Genomic DNA, 25,513 nt, shown 5'->3' with positions numbered 1-25,513 from the left:
ATTGAGAGAGGTCATTTTTGTCCTTTAACTTTTAAGATTTGAATGGAATTAATAGAGTTACTCATGATGTTAGAGACCCTTATATCAAAATTTTAGATCTTTCAATAGGAGGACCCAACACAGAATTTAACCTCCAAGGGGTGTGATCAAAATCAACACTGATGTAGCACTACGGTCTAACAGGACAGCAAGTGGATTAAGAGTTGTTGCAAGAAACTGGAATGGGGACTCGTTACTGGCGAAGTCGATTCCTCTAGTGTTCGGAGAGGCTGCTGTTGGTGAAGCGATGGGGATAAGACAAGGACTATGGTTAGCAGCTAAGGAAGGTTGGCTTCATGTAATCGTTGAGACTGACTGTCTCTCAGTGATACGACTCCTCTTAAATCCAGCCCTTCGGGTCCCAATTCAACTACAAAATGTATTCTCTAATATCAAACATCTGGCGAGGGCTACCTTGTCTTGTGTTTTTTCTTTTACTCCAACAAAAGCCAACTTTGTGGCTCATTCCTTGGCTCAGGAAGCCCTAGTGCTTGAGACAGCACTGGTTTGGCATAATTCCACTATCTGGCTGAAGGAGAATATTACTCAACTAAAACTTGTATCTTCTTGTACTTAATCTAGTTTTCTACCCAAAAAAAAAAACCCACATGTAAAATCCTTACCGATATATATATTAGTTTTTTTTGACTATATGCTGTACTGTTATAGTTACTGGCTAAATGTCTAACAGGCCCATTCATCGATGAGACAAATAATATTTCTCATTATTGATATATTAATAATATATTTGTCTCATATTTATCATTATTGATATGATAATATATTAATAATATGAATATGATATGATATTATTACCAAAAAAGTAAAAAATAATGATATGAAAGCATATTTTGACATTCAATAGGATTCGGAGCGAATCAGCTAACCGTTTTGTTCGGTTTTACTGATTTCGAAGCCACCGACCGTTCTCTACCTCCCCGTCGTCATTCCTTCCACTTACCAATCTCCAGTCTTCCACACTTACCAATCCCCAGTCTTCGACTCTCTCTCTCTCTCTCTCTCACTCACACACCCACACACGGTGTCACAACAGCGCGGACCCTAACTCTCTGAAGCTTAGCTGTGGCCAGAGAGTGAATTACGGCTCTCTATTGGATCGTTTGATGAAATCATATAGTGCTCTTTCTTCTTTTTTTCTTGTCTCTGTCTATGAAGCTCACGTTTTGCTTGGGATTTTGAACTCCACGTTTTCTTTTGGCCTTCTGGGTCTTGCAGAGCTTCGTTTAGAAGCTCAAACAAAGAAAAATAACCAGAACGAGAACGTCTTTCAACATGTTCTTGACAGAGTTCGGAGCCTTGTCCTCTAGTTGGTGGGACGACATTAACAACTCCTCTGTCTGGCAGGACGGGATCTTCTTCACTCTTTGCGCTGCTTACGCTCTCGTCTCCTCCGTTGCTTTGGTTCGCTACCCTTGTTCCTTTCCTCTCTGTTTTTCTCTGGGTTTTTCTCTGGCTGATCTCTTTTTTGTTTTTGGATGAATTCTGGTTGATCTTTTGTTTACATTGACTGAATTCGTTTTGGTTTATGGTGGGTAACGGTTTGATCTTCTTTTGTTTCTTAGAACTTTCATTTTTGTACCTATTTTTCTGGCCCGTCATTGTCTTGTACTTCATATCCACTACTTTGAGAACATCTAGAGTTTGCAAAGTCTGGCTACTATACGGTTTGTATTTGTTCGAGTTGTTGATAGAGCTTGTATTGGCGTTCTCATGGCCTGGTCTTTTTGTTAATATTGTGCAGATTCAATTAATAAGGATTGAACTGCGGGTGCCAGAATATGGTTGGACGACACAGAAGGTTTTTCATCTTATGAACTTCATTGTAAACGGAGGTAACTTTAAATGTGTCCATTGTGGCTGTATCAGTTTTAAAATTATTTCTTTACCCTAATTGTGATTTTGCTCATTGCAGTGCGTGCAATTGTTTTTGGATTTCACACGCAAGTATTTCTTTTGAAGATAAAGGTTAGTTTTCTCTCTTTCGTTTTTTTTTTTTTTGGGGGGGGGGGGGGGGATGCGGTTCATAATGCATCGGTTTTAGGTTGATGCTTGTACTTTATTTTGTTGTTGTTCTCTTTTCGGTAATGAGCCTCTAAATCTAAGGAAAAGCCAAACAAAACCTAGGATAGCCTGTTTGAGATTCATTAAGCTTGAAGTACAAGATTTTTAGCCGGAGGTGTAAAAACTATGCTCTGTTATTCAAGTCCTCCTTTAATCACTGATGGGTCCCACTCTGTAGGAGCAAATTGAGTGAAAATCACAGAGTAATCATTCAAGACTATGAGCTCCGAGGCCCTTTTAGGAAGGTCAAAATCCAAAGAAAAAAGTACGCTAATCACAATTATTTTACCTTAAGTCAAAATAAAGTATTAGATTTATGCATAAACATTTTACTTCAGTTTGACTCATTGTGGCCTATGCAAAGTCATAGTCATTTTCAAATTAGTTTGACTATCACAATGTAAATATCTATAAATAAATGAAATTTGTTTATGATGAGTGAAGGAGGTTATAAAAAAAGGAAAGCTTATTATTGCAGTTTCCTATTTTGTTAACCATAGCGAAATCTTGACCCTTGTCACTTGAAGATGCTGAAGCGATGAAAACATTAATTTGATTGGTTGCCTGCTTCAGACATGTTGATGGCTGATGTCAGAAATTCGACATTGATAGGTCACAGCTTTTTAGCTGTGACCTGTCTCAAGTCTCAACCATGCCAAACATCTGTTGGTTCTTCTTTTCCTTGCATTACCAAACATTGGATTGACAAGGGATGATGGCAATATTTCAAGCTTTGATCACTCACCATGTATTGGACCTTTTCCCCTGCGTCTTTGTCTTGACCAAAAAGCTGAGACTAAACAAATGATTCAAGGATGTTGCAGGTAACATGTCCAACAATATAAGCACTAAGCTGTCACATGATAGAGGAAAAACAACTAATAATTTTGTCAAGAGACAACTCACTAGACATGCTTTAGAGACATTGCAGCCAATGATAAATCCATTATTGATTAGTAATTTACTTTGTTAGATAACTGAAAGAGCACTAGATCCTGAGTGGATCTGGGTTGCTATTTTGCTTCCATATTGGACTCTTCTGTATCATTATTACCTTTTCTTGTTCTCTCTGTTCTCCCTATAAAGAAGTGTTTTATGAGGATCCTCACAACATGAGTGAGGCCTCTCAATCCCTTTCTCTCATGCTATTCCTCCCTCTCGTTCTTGAGTTTTCTTCTTCTATTTCCCTGTCCATTAACAATATCCTTTACTGATTAATAATTTATATAAATAGTAATAATTGACAGAGACCAACATATACAAGCTATTAATAAATGACAATCACTTGAGGAAACAATTTCAAAATAATATGTTTAAGCAAATTCATATAATCTAGGATAAGCTGCTTTTAATAGTTGAAGAAAACCAGAACCACAGATCACACTATCCTCATGGTACTATGGTTGAAGGATTTTTCTGTTGGAAGAGAATGACAGAGTTGGAATGGGTATAGATTTATCAGAATACATCTATTGAAAACAATGGGTCAATCAAAATGCTTCCCTTGTTTTCACCTAGAACTCTATAATCGCTGCTGCATTTGTGCATTTTGCACGGGTAGAAGGGACTTCCATTCGTGCAGCACGGCCACATCTAGATTTCTACTACTAATGTACAAGAGCCTGGTAATGAAGGGCCACCTTGAGATATATGGATGGAGTACTTGAAGTTCGGACATTGCCGTTTACATCAACATCTTTAGTCTTTCTATTCTATCTTTGTTTTCTAAGGCTATGTTGAGTTCAATGCCGTGTTGGATTCAGACTTCTGCGTTGATACCACTATGATGTGTTTCTTCTCTTAGTTTTCTTCATCTGTTGTTTCTGCAGTTTGCTAGATATGCTTGATTAATGTGGCTTATAGTTAAAAGTCAATTTTGGAACAGAACCTAAGAAGTTGGTCATATTGAGAATGAGTGCATGATACATGTAGAGGTCATATATGTCAAATGATTTGGAACTAAGAATGTCATTTGAGCATGATATGTATCTAAGGTTGAATGTGTTTGCAAAGGAAGTTTTTCTGTTCCTTGGACCAAAACATGATCAATGATGACTTGAGTGAATTTTTTTTTTATCAAGGTACTTTGGATGTGTTGTTTTATAATGTAGTGCTATTTCTTTCCTTCCTGTTAATGACATCAGTGATGTCTAGCTATTGCCAATCAGGTGGAACTTTGGTTCAACAATTAGCATATGTTTTAGGGACCTGACTAGGAAATTCTTACTGTTTATTATCAAATTTCTGCAGATGATGAATTTGTTGTGGCTTAATGGAGAATATAGGTTATTTTGTGTTTAGTAGTGCAGATGATAAACTTTTAGTGACTTAATGGAGAAGATAGGTGATTTTAAGTTAAGTAGCATTTGTAGTCCCAACCTGTTGTGTTGATAAGGGATATCTTTTCTTCGTGGCAGGTCATTACATTTGTGTTGTTGGATCTTCCTGGACTGCTATTCTTCTCAACCTACACCCTACTAGTCCTATTTTGGGCAGAGATATATCATCAGGCAAGTGCTAATGTTTTATTTTCTTACCTGCCTTTGGCTGATAGCCTTTGTATTCATGATGGGATCAATTCTCTCACCTAAGGTTGGAACTTGGTGCTCTGGATGTTTCTCTTTGTTGATGTGGAAATATTTCATGGAAGGTCATGGAAATCCTGTAAAAACCAAAGATGTTGTTGGTTAGTCTGAAAATTCTGCAATATAATCCAGTAACTTCCGGACCGATAAGTTTAGAAATAAAACCCTTCAAGGTTGTTGTAGAAGCGTCTACTGATGCTCAGCTTCCGTTGTGTATGTGTGGGACATCTTTAAACATTGTAATAGTTTCCACTGTGGCATAGCCCATAATGTCCCCTTTTCGATTAATAGATGACATTTATATGTACAGAACATCTTTTTTTTTTTTTTGATGAAATACAAACACCTAAATCATTGTTAAATTGTTGAGGTTTTCCTTATAATTTCTGTTCTTTCCATCCAAAGATTCTGTTAGTACCCAATGGATCCCTGGTTTCACCGCTGCAGTTAACCAAGATAGAATTGATTCAGAACATGAAATAGATGACAAGAAGTTAACCAAGATGGAGAAGGATTCTGATTTGTATTAGAAATGAAAGACTAGACTCAAACTACATCGAATCCTTCTCCATGGCTGATGCCATTACCATACCTTGGATACCCGAGGGTCCTCCTCTCATCTATGAGCACCACTCGTTCCCTCTCTAGTCCTCCCCTACTTTCCCCCAATATACCCTAAAACGAATCCTAAAGCTACCCTTTCCCCTGCCAACAATCCCACATTAGTGTGGCTCCCCCCTCCCCACTTCAAAAAAAAAAAAAAAAGGTGAAACCTTGCCATCCATCCTTGTGTCCTTCAGCTCCTTTTTCCCCACATGTCCATCTGTATTTGATCCCCTTGTCCCTCCTATATGCTGCGATGTACGCCCCCTTGGATATCAGGGTCTTATCAACACTTCACCCCTTTAGCTTCACTTTGCCCTCGAGTTGAAATCGAACATTTTTCCTCAAGGTGAGGTAGGCTGGAAGCTTGATCGTCCATGCTTGCTACGCAACCATGCCAATTCAGCATCCTCAAAAGCAAACTTCCAGGGTTTTGTTCCCTCACCGAACTTCTCCATGTTAGGGCAAATCAGTGGCATCACCTATAGTTTAAAGCCTCTTGAGTCGAAAAAATGTTGTTCTGTTGTAGTCCCAGAGTCTGCTAGGGAAGCACCCCAGGAGGGTTAGTTTGACAGGCCACGTAGGTATTGATCCCATTCCTGATTTGATCAGTCCAACCCAGCAGCTTGACCTAACTTTAGACTCGAGCAAGTCATAGGAGTCATTGTATTCCCAAGCGTCAACACCTATAGGAGATCAACAGGGTAGTGCCTTTCACTGGCTCTCTTTGGTGAAACAGATCAGGAATGAGATCTAGATGGTGAATGGTATGAAGATTTGGCCTTCAAAGATTTGCTCAAGCTCTGGCTTTGGCTGTAGCTGTGACCATGGCTAGGGCTTCTACTTCTTGAGTGAGAATGACTATTTGCAACTCCATGGATACCACCACCACGACGGGACAATTAAGTGAAGGGAGCATCTCCTGCTCGACATACAATCCATAAGATCGGGCCCATGCTTATAGGATGGATCTTCTCTTCCATTCATTGCTGGCTGCACGTAGCGACTCTGTAGATTTCACTAGAATGATGAGGAGAGGAGAAGACAATGGTCCATTCTAATGTAGGTTTGATTGAACCGCTATAGGGTTTGTGGTCCTAGTGGTCCTTGGGTTGGACTTGGGTCCATCTGTATTAGTTGGGCCCAGGCTAATAAAATGTTAGACTGGACTATAAGTGAATGAAATGGGCTGAGCCCATTTTAACGTCTTAGGATATTCAATGGCCCAGTTGTTAGATTCCATAGATTGGGCTGAGTCCCTCATTGGCCCGATGCATTCAGCCCAAATAACCTAATCCCAGCTCTTTGGCCTTCCTGCGATCACCCTAACCACCTCTTTAAGGCCAACTTTCTTTCCAAGCTCCAGTAGCCACCGCGAGCATATTGCCTCTCTTTGTAGTATGCTTTCTTAAGATACCGTCGATCGAAACCCGGACCATAAGAGCCATAAACAAAGTAAAAAATCTCCTAAAATTGATACTTGCTTTTCGGGCGAGATCTCTCACTCCGCTTTTCTTTCTATTCTATTGAATTTTCATAAGAGCCTTCTTTCTTATTCTACGAAAATCTCCTTTCGATTTGATTTTGATTGATTGAAGAACTGAGCGCCTGTTTGATATACGAAAAAAGACGCGCTTCCAAATAAAAAAGAAAATAGTACTTTGTGTGAAAATAAGGGCGCCGGAGGTGCCTGCTATCGCCTTTTCGGTGTGATAGCCCCAATCCACGTATGATTCACACGAGTTTCATTCTGTCACTGATGAACGATTCTTCCTTTGTTGAGATATTGTTGACAGACTAAGCACCAACTAGATCACCTATGAACAAAGTACGCATAAAGACATTTGAAACTCATTTTTGTGGTCGATTGATTCACAAAATGAAGTCCTCGCAATGGTGTCATGTGAGTGTTCTTTGGCTCAATGGACTTCTTCTCTCTCTCCTTTTCTCTGTTCAATGTATATTTAGTTTTGTTCACCTCTATGAGCTCCAGCAAAAAGATGCCTTATTATTCTTTCTCTTTGACAAGTAAGCTTGCGCAACCACCACGTGCATACCATCCCTCTCTATAGTTTGCAATGGTGCCCTATGAGTGTTCTCTGATGTGATGGACCCCTTCTCACTCTCCTCTTCTTGGTTTGACGTGTGTTTTGTTTTCTTCACCTCTATGAGCTCGGGCAATTCAGAAGCTACCTCGCTATTCTTCCTCTTTGATAGGTAAGCTCTCCGTTGCTCCTTAAACTCTTGGTGGGCCTTCTCTTCTATCTTTATTTGTTGCACAAGAATCCCTAGATTGGAGCCCATAGCCGACAATTGGCCTTGCACGTTCTTCACGATAGCTCTCCATTGGATTCCTTACCTCCCTTGGAGTCTGCACGGCTCTAATACCGAGTTCTTAGGACCCCAATAGAACATTGGATTCAACATTGCAGTTTACCCCTTAGCTACAATTAGCCCCCCTCCCTCCTAGATAGAATCGATTAACAGAGCATGAAATGGATAATAAGAAGTTAACGAGAATGGACTCTTGTTTAATGAAAGACCATACTCAAACTACATTGAACCCCTTCATCACGACTATTGCCATTACTAAACCTTGGATACCTGGGTTTTCCCTTCACCTATGAGCATTGTTCGTCCCCTTCCTTTGCCAAATACTTCTCCCCTCTCTATTCCCTACTTTCCCCTAATATACCCCAAAACAAATCCTAACTACTTTTCCCCTTGCCAAAAATCCCAACATGAATGTAGCTGCCCCCCCCCCCCCCCCCCAAGTGAAACCTCACTATCTGTCCCTGTGTCTTTTAGCTTCTTTTTCCCCCCACATGTCCAGCTGTATGTGATCCCTTGTGTCCCTCCTATATGCTGCAGTGTATGCCTCCTATATTTTTTTATGTGCATAATGGAGCCCACTCTGGTGTATAGGTGCTAGATTGGGCCTAGCCTAGTATGAGATAGGTTAAAGGGCTGGATCAACTAATTCCACCAGCTTTGGAGCTTTTGCCACATTGGTTAAGTACCTAGCATTTGGTATTAGAGACTCAGAGCTAGCACCACATCCAATGTTTGAATCCTAGAAAGGGCCACTGAAGAGAAGGCTACCTGGAGTAAAGTGTAACTTACCAAGATAGGGCTACATGCCACCTAAAGAAAAAGAGGGAGCAGAGTGCAGTTGCTTGGAGAGGGCTAACTACCGCCTAAGTGTGACCTGCCTAGAGTGAGTGATGTATTCAGCCCCCAACTAGTCCAAAAAGAGCAAAGAAAGAGGCCCAAGTCCATTCGGAAGTTAGGACAAACTTGGGGAGCCGAATTCTATCCAGGGGTAGATTTGTCATTTTCGTACCCCTGGATTGAGCTTAATTAGTTGACCAAGTCCACTTTTATATCTAGATTTTAATTCTATTTATATTTCCTAATTTGGAGTCTTAATAGTTGAGTAGCTTTGGTATTTGTTTGTTGGTGTGATAGGGTTTTGTTTAGAAAATCCAGTTTTGGTAAGTAATTAGATTCCTATTTAGTAAGGAATTCATTAGTTGAGTCCTAACTAGATAAGTTTTGGTTACTTGGGAACCAAGTTTGATTGTTTTGAGTCTATTTTGGTTAAGTGCCTATGAATAGCCTAGTCTTATTGTAATTTTTCAGATTGGATTGATTCAGTAAAGTGAGTTTTGAAGAAAAGGCTTGATATAGTCGTGGGACGGTGGGATCCCTGGGAGGGTGACCTGCAGCTGGTTTGAGCTCTTGTCTTCTACAATTCTGAGATCTTAGCATCTTCTTCAAGCATCCTTCTACAACTCCAGCAGAGCATCCACTCACAAGTAAGTGCAAACCATCCCCAATCCCCACGACCACATCTCCAGCCCCTTCCCACCCCAACCCCAGACCATTGGCTCAATTTCCTTCTCTCTCTCTCTCTCTCTCTCTCTCCCCCCCCAAGCGATACCTAGTCCTACTCTGCTTAACCTAGAGTTACCCAAGTCTTCTAAACAAGGATCTTATTTTCTGCAAACTTGCCTTGGTTAGTGACTTCTAAAGATTCTGCACTTCATCTTCAACCTTGGGAGTTGTGGAATTTTCAGGGTTCTAGAGTTTGGAGTTTCTGAGTTCTTAACCCTCTAAACTTGTTCAGGTTGTTGAAGTATCATTAGGAAACAGTTCTGACCATCCCCAACCCAACCAAACCCTAATCTTGACCTAGAATTCAAAATTTGAATTATGAATTTGAATTTTCTTAAATTTAAGACCTGTTTTCGGCATTCCAGCAACCTTTTAGTGATGCGGAATTGAAGACATATTTAAGAAAGAAGAAGCCCATTGGGTCAGGCCGATCAAAGGTCTAAAGCTATCACCCAAATTAGCCCATGACTTTCATGGGCTAAGGCTGTTTTAGTGGGTAAAAGTTAGCCCACATAATCATGGTCTAAATCTAAGCCCAAGTTTAGTTCTTGAAAAGTCAACAAAATGGCTTGTGCTTTGAAAATAAAAGAACTCATTGTCAAAGGAGTTTTCCTTTGTCAAGAGTTAGGTAATAGTTGAGTTATTAATAGGTACGTGGTGTTAGCTAGTGGTTGGATGTTACCATTAATGTTTATGTCTCTTTAGAATGCTATATAAAGAGACTTATGTAGGAGGTGAAGACATAACTCATCAATTGAAATCAAATTTCTTTGTTAGCATTCCTTCTCTGTGGAGAATCCTTGTGTTTGATCAAGGTAGGTTGGTGTTTGATCCAATCCAATCGATCCACCTTGCGGTGTGAAGCCTGGGTGTTACATTTTTATTCTCAATTCCTTCATATTGTCCTTTCAATTTCTTCATCATAGTTCTGCCCTTGTTTTGAAGATCTATTCAGCCCATATTGTTATGTTATATCCTTATAATACCACTCTAGTTTAAGCCCTCTTTCACATCTAAATTCTGTTCCATCTTAAATCTATCAAATCTAAACTTGATTCCCTGTGAAAGGTCTTATTTGTCTACTGTTTTGATCAATCAAATACAATACTACATTATTTAGGCCCTTTAAAAACCCTAGCTGAAACCTTTAAGGGCCCTAAATAGCTGCTGCAACCTTACTAGAAGATCCTGGATATCTAACCCTAAACCCTGGGTTGCATTAGTGAGAGCTGTTGAGGATGACAATAGAAGCGTGGTGGTATATTATGTGCCTAATGGGGCCCATTGTAGTGTATGTTTATTAGATTAGGTTAGCCTGATATGGGATAGGTTAAAGGGCTTCACTAAACTCATTCCACCAACTTCGAAGATTATGGTGCATTGGTCAAGTATCTAACAAATTCCTTTTTACAAATTGTGAAGAAATCGGAAAAACTAGAAAATCATTATTTGTTCCTATTATATTCTTGCCCATGCAAGCATAGGTACATTGGTTGTGTTTTTTATCAGATAAATGTAATTGTTTTATTTTATTGAATTATATGGAAGTTTGGTAAGATAAGGGGCTGGGCCTTGGCGCAATGGTTGGTGACCACAGTTGTAGTTTGAGGTCAAGGTATTGAAACACCTCTCAGCAAGAATTGTGGGGGTAAGGCTGTGTAGGAAAAATGCCAACAGACTCTGCTTGTGTGGAAGCCTTCAGAACCAGGTTTGTCCTTTTTTTAATGGAAGTTCTGTAAAATCTCATAAAATATAGGATATCAATGAATGATGCTAGAAGCGCTTTTAAAGTCTCCTCTTGTTTTTCTGTAATCATCTGTTTATACCAAAGTTTGTTACAGCTGATTGTTGTCTCCAGTTTTCCTATTTTACCCTAGATTATTTTCTCCCTCTCTCTAACTTTTTTGTAGTTTCACTTGCCCTGTCGCCAAATTTGGTTACCAATATTAGTCTCATCTGATGTGCCACCAGACTGGTTTGATGTATGTGTTCCCCTGCCATCCATGTTCATTTTCAGTCCAAATACCACAGCATATCACTCATTGAAGGACTAATAGATGATCAATCCCTTGATCAAACAAGCAACTAACCTAGAGGAATTGCATTTCAGCACAGAGGCAGGGTGGTGGATGAGGGGCTGTGAGCCTGTGGTTGCAACATGCAACAAGGGAATTAATGGAAGTGGTAGAGGGGTTTCAGGAAGGGGAGGTTGGATCAAAATTCTGTCTTGAGGCCCTTTTTTATAGTGCCGCCTCATTGTATTGGGATTACAAAAGAAGGTCACAATGTGGTTGTCTTTTTACAGAACTAAGGTCTCACCCTAGCAGAACAATGCTAATACTTAAAGCTTGTACTCATGTGCTTTATAAATGGAGCACCAACCAGAAAATTGTGTATGAAATGATGCACTAAGGGGAAAACTTTTTCAAAAATAATCAAACGATATGTAAACATTGAAAATTCTGACTGTTAATTTCTAATCATTAACAGGCAAGAAGTCTCCCAACAGATAAGCTGAGGATTGTATACATTTCAGTTAATGGTGGAATGTACTTTATACAGGTATTATTTTATCTCTTGCAAAATTACAGTTACCTTCTTCCTAGATACTTAGTCTTCAATATTAGTTCTGTTTAATTGCTAATCTTCTATTACAGCTGTTGTACTTTTGTTGGTCACTACTCTTCATCCTTTTGACTTTTGAGCACCTCCTGATCTGTGCATGTCCTTGTTTTGTTTTGTTATAGAAGCTCCATTGCAATTTGCTCTTTTTTTTCTTCTTCTTTTTGGGGTGTGAATTTTGATCATATTCACCTTTTATTGAGGTAAAGGGGGAGAGGGTTGGGTTGTTTAAGAAAGGGGGGTGAGTAAAGGTGGACTCAACCCGGCTCATGGAACAAGGCAAAGACCTTTTGAGCTAGCGGGCACCTTCTAAGATCTCTCATTTAGTTGCTAGCTGTTATTGCATAATACATGTTATACATCTACAAATTTATATCTTCGAGGGTTTATTCAGTTGAGTATATTCGCTAGTTGAAACCTTGATTATTTCTGTATGTATTCTAATGCTATGACATTTTGTTATTCTAATACCTCGATCCAGGTTTGTATTTGGATATACCTGTGGATAAATGATAATAGTGTTGTGGAAGCTGTTGGAAAGATATTTATTGCAGGTTTGTCCTTGGAATTATAGTCTTACCATTTTACCGTCCAAGAGATCTCTTGGTCCTCTCAGTCTATCCTTATATACTTCTAAATAGTGTTTTCACCTGTTGATGTGCTATTGTTGGTTCATTTCTTTGCAGTTGTATCATTTACTGCGGCATTTGGTTTCCTATTGTATGGTGGAAGGTGGGACTTATCAATTTTAGAGCATCTTGAATTATCTAGATTCTTGTTAAGCTTGTGCTCCATTTAGTTTAGATGCTTTTGGATCTACTTGGAGTTTATGGTCGTATCCTTTGTTCTACCTGCAGACTATTTTTCATGCTCAGGCACTTCCCTATTGAGTCTAAAGGGCGAAGAAAGAAGCTCCATGAGGTGAGTGCTTTAAACTTATCAGTTCAGCCATCTAATGGGATAGACAGCACAATGGTCACAAATCTTGGCACAGGATAAATGTATGGCATCTAGAATTAGACGTAGCTGAACCTAGCCAGCTTCTCCTTTTTTCTTCCTTGTGTACCTCATTTTAGAGGATTTTGAAGTCAGATCGGATACTGTTTTAGTGCTGCTTTAGACTTATTACAATGTGAGTAGAGAGGGTTAACTCAAGAAGATGTTCTATGAACTGGTTCATCCAGCCCATCCTTTGTCAGCTTCAATTTTTCCTCAAGGATCAGAAGGCTAATTGTGCCTCAACTTTTAATGAAGAGAGGAATACTTGATGGAATGATTTACTTTTGCAGTCTTGCAGATGCTAGATAAGTAATTGATTATCCTTTATTTTGGTTAAGTTGTATTGTGAAGTTGGGTTCCCCTACACCTCCATCCTTCCTTTTGTGGGGCTAAACATGGAAATGGTTTTGCATCTTGGAACAAGCGGTGAGGAAGCACATGCCTAGCTTAGAACTCATAAGGACTATGGATGTTTGAAGTATTGATTAATTACAGCAGTGTTTGTGTGAACAGTGTTATGAACAATATTCATGAATACTGTTCTGAGCAGTGAATCTTCTTAATGTTATTTTCCCTTCTGTCCCATTACATATCACCCAAGTGTTCTATAGCAGGCAGAGATCTCTTGCTAATATTTTTTTAATCTCTTTCTTCCTTTTTTTGTATTCAGTTTACCTAGTTTAGATTCCTAAGCTGTATTGGACTTTATTATAACTAAGTGGCTACTGTGAGGGGAAGAGTTGTATTGCTTTGGGCGCAACTCTCCCGCCACTCTTCTTTTCTTCTTATTCTTCTGCTTTTTTTCTTTTGGTTTCTCTGGTTTCATGTTATAAATATATGACTACTGTGGCTGACCCCATGCATGTGTCATTTTGCATCATATGGAAAGTGAAAAGTAATTATATTGAGATGCAGTGTATAAAATTATAAACCATATAGAAAAAGCGTTTAGGCAAAGAAAGAAATATTAAGTTAATATCATACAAGTGCATATTTAAGGAGAAGAAAAGAAGATATATGTGTCTCTGCCCTACATTTTTTTGCCACATACAGGAAGTAATGCAATGTTGGAGTGTGTGGTGTATAACTTTCATCACACTACAATGACAAAGAAGGGATGAAAAGGGATTGTACCCAAAAAAGAGGGGGGGGGGTTGGTGAAAAAGGGAGAGATATGGCAAAGTGATTATTTAAGATATCTAGGGTCATCATACATAAATAAGGCAAAAAAGATCAGGTTTTGCACGGAATTTAAGTATAGGGATGAGGTGGAGAGGTGCTGCCCGAGTGTTGTGTTATCGACTTAGTGCTTAATTGCTTGAAGGAAAATCATATAGGACAGCCATAACTCGTATGGCTGGCTGTGATGCACAGGGCGAAATGTAGGGATGCAGATGTTGAGATAGATGAGTGGCAAAGCTAGGAAAGATAAATAAAGATAAGAACAAATAAGCAGGCCAAGCTTTGTAAATTTTTTTTTTTGGTGTAGCTGGCGAGTTTGTATTAGGGGGGGGGGAATATTACTAATATAGGTGCCGCCGGATGGGTGCGAACCCAAGACCTCCCCATGGGAGTTTGTAAAAGTTGTTTGAGGTGGCATAGCCATGTTTAGTGGAGGCCTTAGGTTGCACCTATGTGGACATGTGATTTGATTGAGGGAACTAAGAGAGCTAGCTAGCTAGGGGCAGGCGTAAATGACGCTGGGAGAAGTAATAAGGAAATAAATTCATAGTCGAGGCCTTGTCTTAAGTATGACCTAGAATATTGCTGATTCAAGTGGAAGGACATAATCATTACCATCCTGAAGTCGTAATAGTAATTACTATGCTGATGGAGTTGGTAGCATAATGGAAGGAAGCCCCTATCTCATACAGCTCAAGTCAGCAAGTTGTAGGTTTGAATCTTGTAGGCCTCATTATCTCTTGTTGGTCTTATGGAAGCATTTCTTGCCGTATGGGGCTTTGGTTTGGGAGGTACGATCACTGCCAAGTACTCTTCTTCCGTTATCCAAATAGTGATAATAATAATAATAATAATAATTACTACTATGTCATCTAAGATTAGTGATGTGAACCAAATTCTAGAGTTTAAGTGTTTGAATGTTGGCCTAGAACCAAGCTCACTCTGGGATCCTCTTCCCTGAGATCAGTAGTCTTCGAGGGCTGAAAGTACCCTCAGTGGATGAGTTATGGATGGATTCAGGGTTGGTAAGGGTTAGACTAGGGTTTAATATGATTCGACCAGGGTTTTGATCTTAGGACTTCAGTTTTTCAATCACTAAACCGAGCTGTAACTGCAGTTTCAGATCTGAAATAGTGGTTAGGGTTTAAGCAGGTTAGGTTTTGAAGGGATCTAGGATTAATTAGAAAGATTTCTGGGGTTCGGGTAGGCTAGAATCAATCTGATTTTTTATTATTTTGTAATTTCAGAATTAATTCCAAAGAGTTAGGGTTTTAAAAATAGGTCTCTTAGTTGGATTGGGACTCTAGGTGTTGTCTAGGGGTTAGAGTTGGAGGGGAGGTAGAGAGCATATTGGAGTAGGCAATCCTAAAAGGGTTTTGAGTTTGGTTGAGGGGTTTGGGAGTTATGATAGTTTCAGTGAAACAAGGGTTGAGGGTTTCTAGAGGAAGAAGATAATTGCAGAGAATTTTCTAAACTAAAAGTAGACATGGGGCTTAAGGGAAGGTGCAATCCTCTAGCAAAAGGAGGGGTTGATTGGGGTTGGGGATCTAGGGTTTTAGAGGGGAGGAAGCTGCTGCTACTGTAGGGAAGAAAGGGGAATGGGGTAGGGCTGCATGGGGGTTAGGAAGGTGGGAAGGGGTAGGGGAGGTGCTGGGGTTAAACTTAGGATCTGTTTGATAACCCACCAAGTGTTTCTGCTTCAAGAAACACCAAAAACACTTCTAGGTGTTTCTGGAAGCAAAAACACTTTTTTAGGTGTTTGATAAAACTTGCTTTTGGAAGTAGAAGCAACACAACATTTGAATCTTATTGCCCCAACAACTCTAATTCCAACTCCAACTCGTCTTCCTGCCATTGATTGAAGAAATTTATCAGAGTATTGAGACGATTTTAGCAAGTAGTTGTGTACTTGTGTTTACAGTGCCAAGTTCCAAAAATACCCCTTCTAAAATTGTTTCACATAAACCCAACCTGCACCCAATTGTTGTTGCATCGAAAGTGTTTCTCGAAGCATAAATTTTCATAAATTTCAATTGATGTTACAAAAATCATGCGAAACAAACGGTTTTATCAAACAGTTTCTGCCGATTTTTCTGTTTCTCGAAGTAAGAAACACCATAAACTGTTTTTTGGTGGGTTATCAAACGGGTCCTTGCTTGAGAAGGGGTACTTGAGGCTTGCTGATTACTCAAATTTGGTTGCTGGTGCAGGCTTGAAGGAGGGGAAGTTCAAGAAGAACTTGCAGGATTTAATCACACACAGCCGTGGGACTCCTCTTAGGAACCCACGACTCACTCTTCAAATCTTAGATTTTTATTCAATAATTCAAATTTGAATTGTTTACAAGGTATGAGGGGCTATATAGCCTTATTATATTGAAGGAAAATAACAAGGACTCAATAAAGAAAACCAATTTGAACTCAACGTAGAAAACCTACGTGGACTCAACGTAGGGAATCCAATTTGGAAAAAATTCCCTATTACAACCAAGGAACAAAATTTCGTTCCAGTTCGCCGGTTCGCTTCCAGTTCACCGGTTCGCTACCTGGCGAACTGGGGAAATAAAAATCAGCATATTTCGACCCTCATTTCGAGGGGTCATTTTTGGTCATTTTGTGTCTACCCTAATTTGATGCCAATATTTGAAAATTTTGAATTATTTCCTATAAATTCTTCCATTTAAATTCTCTTTTGTAGCCACATTTAACATGTTATTTTCTGAGGCCTAAATCATTCGGACATAATTAGAAAGATTACCCGTTGACCTTGAAGATTCCATTATTGAGGCCCTTCATAATTTAAATCGTTTCCATAAATTCTTTCATGTATATACTCTTCCCTAACCACATTTGGCATGCTGACTTTTGAGGCCTGAATCACTGGAATATAATTGGTAAGATTGCTCATTAATCTTGAAGAATTTGTTATAAAATGTCTTCCTAATTTGAATTATTTCCATAAATTATTCTATGTAGATTCTCCTCCCTAATCACATTTGGCACATTACCTTTTGAGTCTTGAATCATGGGACGGAATTGGTAAGATTGTCCATAGACCCAAAAGATTCCGCTATAGAATCGCGAGAAAAATTGCCTAAAAATCGCGAGAAATCAGAAAAATATCGATATGTTGGTGATATGTCGGTTGATTCAGCAATATATCGCGAAAATTCGACCGTTCGGCGAAAAATTGGCGATATCTTGCAACCCGAATTTTGGTGGCCGTTACGGTTTGCCATTCACCGGAACGGCCGAAATTCGGCAAAATTTTGCCAAAAGGTTGTACATTGATTACAACTAGACTTAACTTTCTAAGCTAGAAGAGGACTCTTAAGTAAGGTTTCTAAACAAATACGACTTGCAAAATAAGGGATCAACTTTAACAAGGACTGCTCGAAATTGGATTCCAACTAGGATTCCTAATCATGTCAGGACTCTTGCAACTAACTCAATTAAGAAAATAACAGTAGATTCTAACTCCTAACAACATGGGGAGACTAACTAGACCACTTTTGACCCCAAGTAGGGGTAAAAATGACCAAAATACCCCTTGTAGGATTAGGGGCCGTAGGGTTTGGAGAAGCAAACCTACGCCCTGTGCTGCCTCTGGAATGATTTACATCAATCAGTCCCACCAAAAAGTCTGTTGGAGCTGAAATGCATAAATCTTCGAGTGTAGGACATACACATGTCTGTCATACAGTCATACTCTGTAAGAAGAAACAGTTGTAGTCCTCCATTTTTGGCAGGTGCATTGCATCATTAGCATACTTAAGGTAACCTACCTTAAAATATCCATTAGGAAACTGTGGAGAAATCTATTTATCCATTGTCATACGAATCATAAGATGCCATTAGCTGTGGTGTTGAGTGGGTTGGGAATAGGATAAGATGTCATCCAAAAAAGATGATCTAGTATGTTCTTTGAGTGGAATTCATGTTTAATTTCCAAAATGCCTGAGATTTAAATGGAAATTTCTGATATTTCAATCCTAAATTTCTGAATTCTCCAAAATTTCGAGTCAGATACCAAATTTTTAAAAATTTTGACGCAAATAGGGTACTTTTTTTCATTTGCAATTAGTATTTCATTTTGTACAACACCAAAATTCTTGAAGTCAAGTGTTTGAACTATGAATATGGTTACATAGTTTAGAAGTGACACATAGATAAAACTAAAGAGGGCAGAGATGAGGATGTTTAGATGGATGAGTGGCAAAACTACAGAGTATAAAGTAAGTAATGACCATATTAGAGTTGAGTTGGGATAGCCCCTAGTTATGCAAAGCTACAGAGGAGCTGTTTGAGGTGGCACAGTCATGTTAATGGAGAGACTGGGTGTATCAATTCAATGCTGTGATTTTATTGACACAGATAAACTAATGAAGGCAGAGATGAGGATGTTGAGATGGATGAGTGGCAAGACTAAGAAGAACAAAGTAAGTAATGACCATATTAGAGTTGAGTTGGTAGTAGCCCCTGTTTATGTAAAGCTACAAAGAGCTGTTTGAGGTGGCATAGTCATGTTAATAGAGGCACGAGGTGCACCAATTCAATGCAGTTATTTGATTCAGCTTGAAGGAACTAGAAGAGCTAAGGGCAGGCCTTTAATGACCTTAAGAGAAGTAGTGAGGAAAAAATGAACACAGTTTGGGCCTTGAATAGAGTGCCTGAGGACCCCATTTACGTAGGAGTTCCCTTAGATTTTGTCGATGTTATTGTGTTTTTTTCCCTTTGCCAGTGTGTTTAATTGTTTATTGTCTTTCCAAGGATATCCACTATAACCGAAGCCGCTTGATTGGGATAGGGCTGAGTTGTTGTAGACTCACATGTTGGGTCTCGCTAAGCCTTTCAAAATGTTTGCACTCACGTTGTATCTTTAATCAGGCAACTGGTGACAAAGTAAGGTTTACATTCCCTTCGCTTCCTATTAAGAAAATTCTCAATTTATTTGTGTTATGTGGGTCTTGAATTCTTGTGCTTGTTTCTTAGAATGACCAGCTCCAACATATTTTTGGTGTAAATCTGAATGGGCCTTTCCTAGATCAGTGATGGGCTAGGCTTGTGCCACTGTATGGTACAGCCAGACTCCTTTCAACTAGTATCTATATGCCTTATCGTCTTTCCATAAGTATGACTTTGGGGTTTTTTCGACTTTGGGTTTTGGATGAGCACTTGCAGTGCCACTTTGAGTGTTCTTGAGAAATTTTCATTTTAATTATCTTCCATTGGGTAGTTAATGCATTTTCAACTTCACCAGTGGATGTAGCACATTGAATAGGTGTGGGAACCATGTTAAATTTCTGTGTTGTCTTACTTTGTCCTTGTTTCAGTTTGTGTTTTTGTTCCAGCATTTTGAGCTAACTTCTACTGCTTTAAGGGTTCTAATGTAGGGTTTGTGTATTGTTGCAGGTTGGATCAGTTACTGCAATATGTTTCACATGCTTTCTAATCAGATGCTTTGTGGTGAGTATGTGGTTTTAGGAGCTAATATTGTTAATGCTTCTTGAAAGACCTACTTGTTATGCTTGAAAAATAGACGACCTAGTTCATTTTTGCAGCTGTACTTTTGTAAGGTGGATGATAGGACCCTATAGAAATGGTTACAGCGTAGTTAAATTTGCTAAAATTTTGGTATTCCAATTAGCCATATGAAATGACTGGCAAAATTCAAGGATTCAGCAATATTTCAGTTGAAAATTAGGGCACTTTGGTAATTTCAGTCATGTCTACGTTATAGTAAAAGAAGTACTATTTTGCTGAAACTTCAGTTGTTTCAATAAAAGTTGGGCATCAGACAAAAAACTATTTCAAACTGTGGTCCATGGTGCCTATGTCATGCATCTTATGGTACAACAAGATTCCTGGAATCATCTTTTAAAATGTGTCTTAAGAGATATGGAGGATGAAAAGGCTGATAAGACAATCTTAGGTAATGGAACCCTAGGCACCTAGTAGATTAGGTTAGGATTCTCAGAGAAAACCATGTTGCAGGGCTTTGATAAGTCCAGTATTGGGAGATTTGAAGAAAATCAAAACTGATCAACATGATGGGGCTGTAATCCAAGTCGAAGGACATTATAGAACAGTGGAACAAACCCTCAGAATATGATATTAATGGAATGGTTGGATCTGAATTTATGGGTTATCTCATAAACAGGGAGTATTGTAGGCTTTAAATACCCACAGAAATAGAAACTCAGTGGATAAGAAACTGAGTTGGACATTGACTGCAGCATCAGGCTTATGTCTTAAACTGATTGGAACTCTGACAACAGCATGAGTAACCTATAATTAAACTGTGAAATCTGTTAGAGCGAACCCTAAACGTGCAGAGATGGCTGGACTGATGGTAAGTCTGAAACAAGAATAGAACCTGATGCTGGTCCAGCACAGAAGAGGCCTTCTTTAGTCAAGAGACAATCTAGGGTTGATATGTGTATGAGTTGGGCCTTCATTGGACTTCCTTTGTAATTAACCAACTTAGTGGACCTAAAACATGAGTACTTGAGTATGAAATCGTTATGGTTAGAACTTAGAACCATGTGCTATTGGGTTCATTAGTATGTTCAATTTAAGTTAGCATGTGACTAGCACATGACTAATCAGTAGAATGTGACTAGGAGTTACTCCTGAGCCTATTTCAGTTTCCTAGTTTGTCTAAGTTACTAAATAGGTTCAGGGTTGAATTAGGCCTTCCATTTTTAGTTTAGGCATTTTTTGTTTTGAGTCTTTTATTTAGGGATGTAATAGGGCTAATTATTAAAGGTGGATCTAATTATGAAAACTGCTGATCGCAAGCTATGATTGTGACTTCTTTCTCTGTGAGAAATAGTTCTCCAGTGTTTAAAGTCTTGACAACTGAACAGCTACTGTTTAGAGTATAGGTAGCTAACTGCACTTGGTGTTTGTAGTCCAAGTGCTGTTTGCCCTGGTTGTTAAAGTGCAGGAGGATCTTGGGTGCTTGGGTGTTTAAAATCTAGCTCCTCTTGTTGACTATGGAATTAATCCTCACAGATCTGCTAGATCAAACTCCCATCCTCTTTCTTTCCCATTTACTTTTTATTTTCATTTTTGAGACCCCCAATAATAGGAATCCAACTACAGCTGATACACACCATAGAATCCTCCCAAATTCAATTCACAGAAACCCCACGTCGTAACATACGTTCAGTCCACCTTGCTGCCCAATATAACAACCATAAACCTTAATTTCAGGTTCAAAAAAGGCTGCCATGTTGAAACTTGCAACTACCTTCTAGAAGAACATACGCAATGTGTTTTTGCAGAGAACCTGCTCAGCAATCCAGCCATCAGTTCTACATCCCCCATGGAGCATATGATCTCCCTACTGCCTAACAAAACCATTTGAATCTGGTTGCAATCTGACAAGCAGATTTTCCAAATTACCCTTTTACCCTTAAGTTCTATTCTGTTCTATTCTATCTAAGAATCCTCTAGTTCCTAAGTTGGAGTTGGTTCTTATTGAGATTTTGGAAGAATTGGCCCTTAGTTGATCCTATTCAAAAGATCAGTATATCAGATTTGAAGAAAGATTGGAAGGAAACAGCACCCTAACCATCATTGGAGATGATTATACAACTGAGAGAAGAAGGAAGTAAGGTTAAGGATGTGCTGGCTACTCTTTGACTGTAGAGAAAGTCCTCTCCAATCTCTGGCCTGGAGTCCCACCAGGTTTATTGTTTCTCACTGCAGAAATTCTCTCTCATAGTCTTAACATTGCAATGGAAGGTTTTTCATTGGCAGAAATTGTCACTGGATGCCATCTATATATATAATATAATAAAGCAACAGTACAAATTTGGGAACTCTTCATGAGTACAAGAGAGTTAACAAATAGAATCTATAATTGGATTGTAGCATACATATTCAACTCTTATAGAAGCACTACTACAAGTAAGAGTACAATTTACTAGTATTTGTGTTAATATACATTTGCATTGTTCTGACTGTGTGTGTGTGCGTGCGTGCGTGTGTGTTTGCATGAGAAAGTTAGGACCAATTGGGGTGTTCATAGGCTGGTTGATGTAGTGCATAAGACATATGCTAGAAAAAGAAGCCCAATGTGTCACAAGGGTCTGACCCAAATCAGCCCATGGCTTTCTTGGGCTAGGACTATTTTGGTGGGCAAAAGTCAGCCCACATGTCATGATCTTCATGGCATAGACTTAAGCCCAAGTCTAGCCCTTGAGAATTCAACAAAGTCAATAAAAGGGGTTGTAGTTTGAAAATGAGGAACGCATTGTCAAAAGGAGCTTTCCTTTGTCAAGAATTAGGTAGTGGTTGACAAGTGGGTGTGTCTTAGTGGTTGGATGGTTTATTCAATGCTTATGCCTTTAGATTGGCTATATAAGGAGACTTGTGTGAGCTGGTGGGCCACCTCACTCATCAATTGAGATCAAGTTGCTTTGTTAGCCCTTTTTCTCTATGGAGAAAGCTTTTCTCTGATCAAGGTAAGTTGGTGTTTGATCCAACCGATCCACCTTGCAGTGTGAAGCCCGGGTGTTATGTTCTTGTCATTACTATTTGCCAAATTCCCTTGTGTTGTTCCCTCACTTTTTTCATCTATTAGCAAGCCTACGTTAGTGACCATTTTCTATTTTGATTACCATTAAGATCTGCCACTTACTTGATATCATCTCTCAGTGTATCCTTCTCATGTCATAATGGTAATCTACACTTCAGCCTAATTCCAATCTGGATCATGGTTCTGCCCCTACTTTGAGGAGCTATTCTGTCCCGGTTGTAGGCTATTTTCATTGTGTATCACTCTTAAGTTTCAGTTTTGTCTTACATCTGAATTCTGTTTCATACTTAGTCTATCGGATCTAAAATTCATTCCTTGTGAAAAGATCTTGATTGGTTACTGTTTTGATCATTCAAATTCAGTACTACCATGGAACTGAATTTGAGTGCATTCAGAGGTCAACAATTGCTTGGCCTAGGCCGTGCTGTGCATCATTTGGACCTATACTTTTTCCTCTCTTTGTGAATGCTATATATTCCATGTCCATAAAGAGACCATAGCCTTGTTGCATGTCTGAGCTTGATCTATGTTATCTTCCCTTTTAGTCAATACTTGAGCACACATGGAAAGAAGAGTGTTTTTAATTAAAATAATTGTCATAGTTGCTAGCGACTCAACGTTAAGGGTGCTTGGATGCAAGGCAACACAAATAAGACACCTAGGCATCCAGGATACCTGGTTTCCTAGACAGTGTCACCTTGAAAACTATGATTAGGAATGATACTTGGAGCACAAATGTAGATCAGTTGAGGAATCTGGTAGCAGTTAGGAGAGGAGGATATGAAATGGGGAATCAGCGATTTGTGGAATTGATCCTCTATTTGCTTTGTTTGGTTTCTTGCTTTTCCTTAGAGCAAACAACAGGCTGTTCGACATAGGAGAAATGTTTGCGTTCATGGTTCAATGTCTGTCAACAAGAAAGCATGATGCCACTGCCATGATAGTTATAACTTTCTGCTTCCTACCCATAGAACGCTACTTAAGAGGCTGTACCATGAGGTTCTGTATGATAATACCATCCAGCTTGTAGTGGTGCTGACTTTGTATATTTAAATTCACTACTGGCTTTGAGGCATAGAATATCAGCTCTAATTCTGCAGTTGTTCTACCGTCAAGTAGCTACCAGCTGAATGATAATGGTTGAAGGAGGGACAACTGTTGTTTTTGTTGTCTTTTTTCTTTTCCTTTTTTTCCCGAAAGTTTGTGTGGGGTGGTTGATTGAGGCTGTGGGGGTGTGGGTAAAGTTGGTGGGGGGGGGGGGGGTTGTTTAACACCTCTGAAACGGTGTTAGTTGCTACGGGACCCAGATGTAATTTTTTACACTAAGGAGACCAAACATTTTATGTTCTACTAAGAGGACCCACACATAAAAAACTCTAAACCTAATGATATTTGTTCTGTTTTAACTTGCTTCCCCTCTGTGATCCACTAATTGAACAAGAATGGATAAGAAACTCGTAGAATTGAAGGGGAGTAGGATTGGCTATATCTATGGAGCAAACTCAAGGTGAATATGAAGAGCATGTATGGAAGTTATGGCTTTGAAGGACCTGAGTTATTTTATCTTGTGCATCAGTGTACGTCCCTAAGATTGCTAAATATATACACCTATTTTTAATTTATAATCCTCAATATACATCATCCATTTGCTTTCAATGAACATGCTTTTCCTTGTACTGGAAATATGATTTTATCCTGCAAGGAGTTGGATTCATGTAAAGAACACTGGTTTTAACTGAAGAATCATGATTTACAGGATGCATTATCTGCTTTTGACTCATATGCATCTCTTGACGTGATGAATCATCCAGTCTTGAGCTTCATCTATTACATGGTAATGTTCTGAACCAGTGATATAGTTGTTTTGAATCTTAATTCTTCAGCATCATGGACATTTTTCTTAGATTCCTTGAAAACTTATTGTGAGAACAGCTGGCTGAGATCCTGCCATCAGCACTTGTCCTCTTTATCTTGCGGAAGCTACCCCCCAAGAGAATATCGGCACAGTACCATCCGATTCATTAGCCTAGCCTGATTTTCATTCATTGAAAGCTTTCTTTATTTAGAATCACAATGAGGCCGTGGAGCTGTATGTCAGTTGTAGATAGAAGAGATGAGCAGATAAATGGATGCAGATAGCTGATGTTGACATAGCTTAAAGTTCCCTGAATGTAACATTTACGGTGCCCTTCTGAACTAGCTAGTGAGGAGAAATGTCTTCAAGGTTGCAGTAATTGGTGTTGAAAACGCCATCCAGAATTGGAGTATTTGATGATTTCTGCATTTATTTATTTTATAGATTGAGGTGAAATTTTTGCAGGGTCCCTTCTTGAGTTGTCTGTTTTCTGCAGAGGTTGGGTTCTTTTGGGATACTAGAGTTGTAGATTTGTTTATCATCATTTTCAAGGTGTTGATTGTCTTGAAAGTGATTAAATTCTTCATGAATGAAAGAGGAGAGAAATTGGTTCCATCTCTTTGATTGAGTGTATCATTCTGCACATTTCTCCTAGCATTGATCTGTGGAAAGAATTATGAGCTTAATAATTAATTATGTATGTACGATTACAGATGTTTTTATTTTGAGTTTTTACATGGACCCCCATACTCCCAGTTTGCATATTATAATGAACCTCCCATAGACATAAAAAGGGTCCCGAAAACGAACTTTTATAGAAAGTAGCTGGAAATCTCTGGAAAATTGCCGATTTTCCGGCTAACCAGCGAAAGATTAGAGAAAGTCTCTGAAATCTGGCTTGGATCTCTCTTTTCCTTTCAATCTGTGAGTTGGATGTTGGATTTTTGGATTGATCTCTCGTTCGTTCGAAAATCAAAGTACTTCAGCTACCTTTTCGATGGCATTCGTCAAAGGATTTCTGCCAGATGAGGATTTCTTAATAGAAGACCAGGGTTTGAGAAAATGAGAAGTGGGGTTCAAAACTTAGAATTTTATTTCCGGC

At 39.0% G+C, this 25,513-nt stretch overlaps 1 protein-coding gene across 1 annotated transcript; it reads left to right on the top strand.

The window, feature by feature from the left end:
- Positions 1–966: 966 nt before the first annotated feature.
- On the top strand, positions 967–25,241 carry LOC149002734 (tobamovirus multiplication protein 1-like). Its single transcript, XM_089138971.1, has 11 exons — positions 967–1,461; positions 1,802–1,892; positions 1,973–2,025; positions 4,539–4,631; positions 11,697–11,768; positions 12,310–12,382; positions 12,515–12,560; positions 12,686–12,749; positions 19,421–19,474; positions 24,313–24,390; positions 24,489–25,241. The coding sequence occupies exons 1-11, from the start codon at positions 1,333–1,335 to the stop codon at positions 24,579–24,581; spliced, it is 846 nt and encodes a 281-aa protein (XP_088995097.1). The 5' UTR covers positions 967–1,332; the 3' UTR covers positions 24,582–25,241.
- Positions 25,242–25,513: the final 272 nt, after the last annotated feature.

This window comes from Hakea prostrata, chromosome 10 (genome assembly GCF_041222555.1).
Source record: "Hakea prostrata isolate BN-2017 chromosome 10, UWA_Hpros_2, whole genome shotgun sequence".
Classification (NCBI taxonomy): domain Eukaryota; kingdom Viridiplantae; phylum Streptophyta; class Magnoliopsida; order Proteales; family Proteaceae; genus Hakea; species Hakea prostrata.
This window is presented reverse-complemented; position numbering and strand designations above follow the sequence as displayed.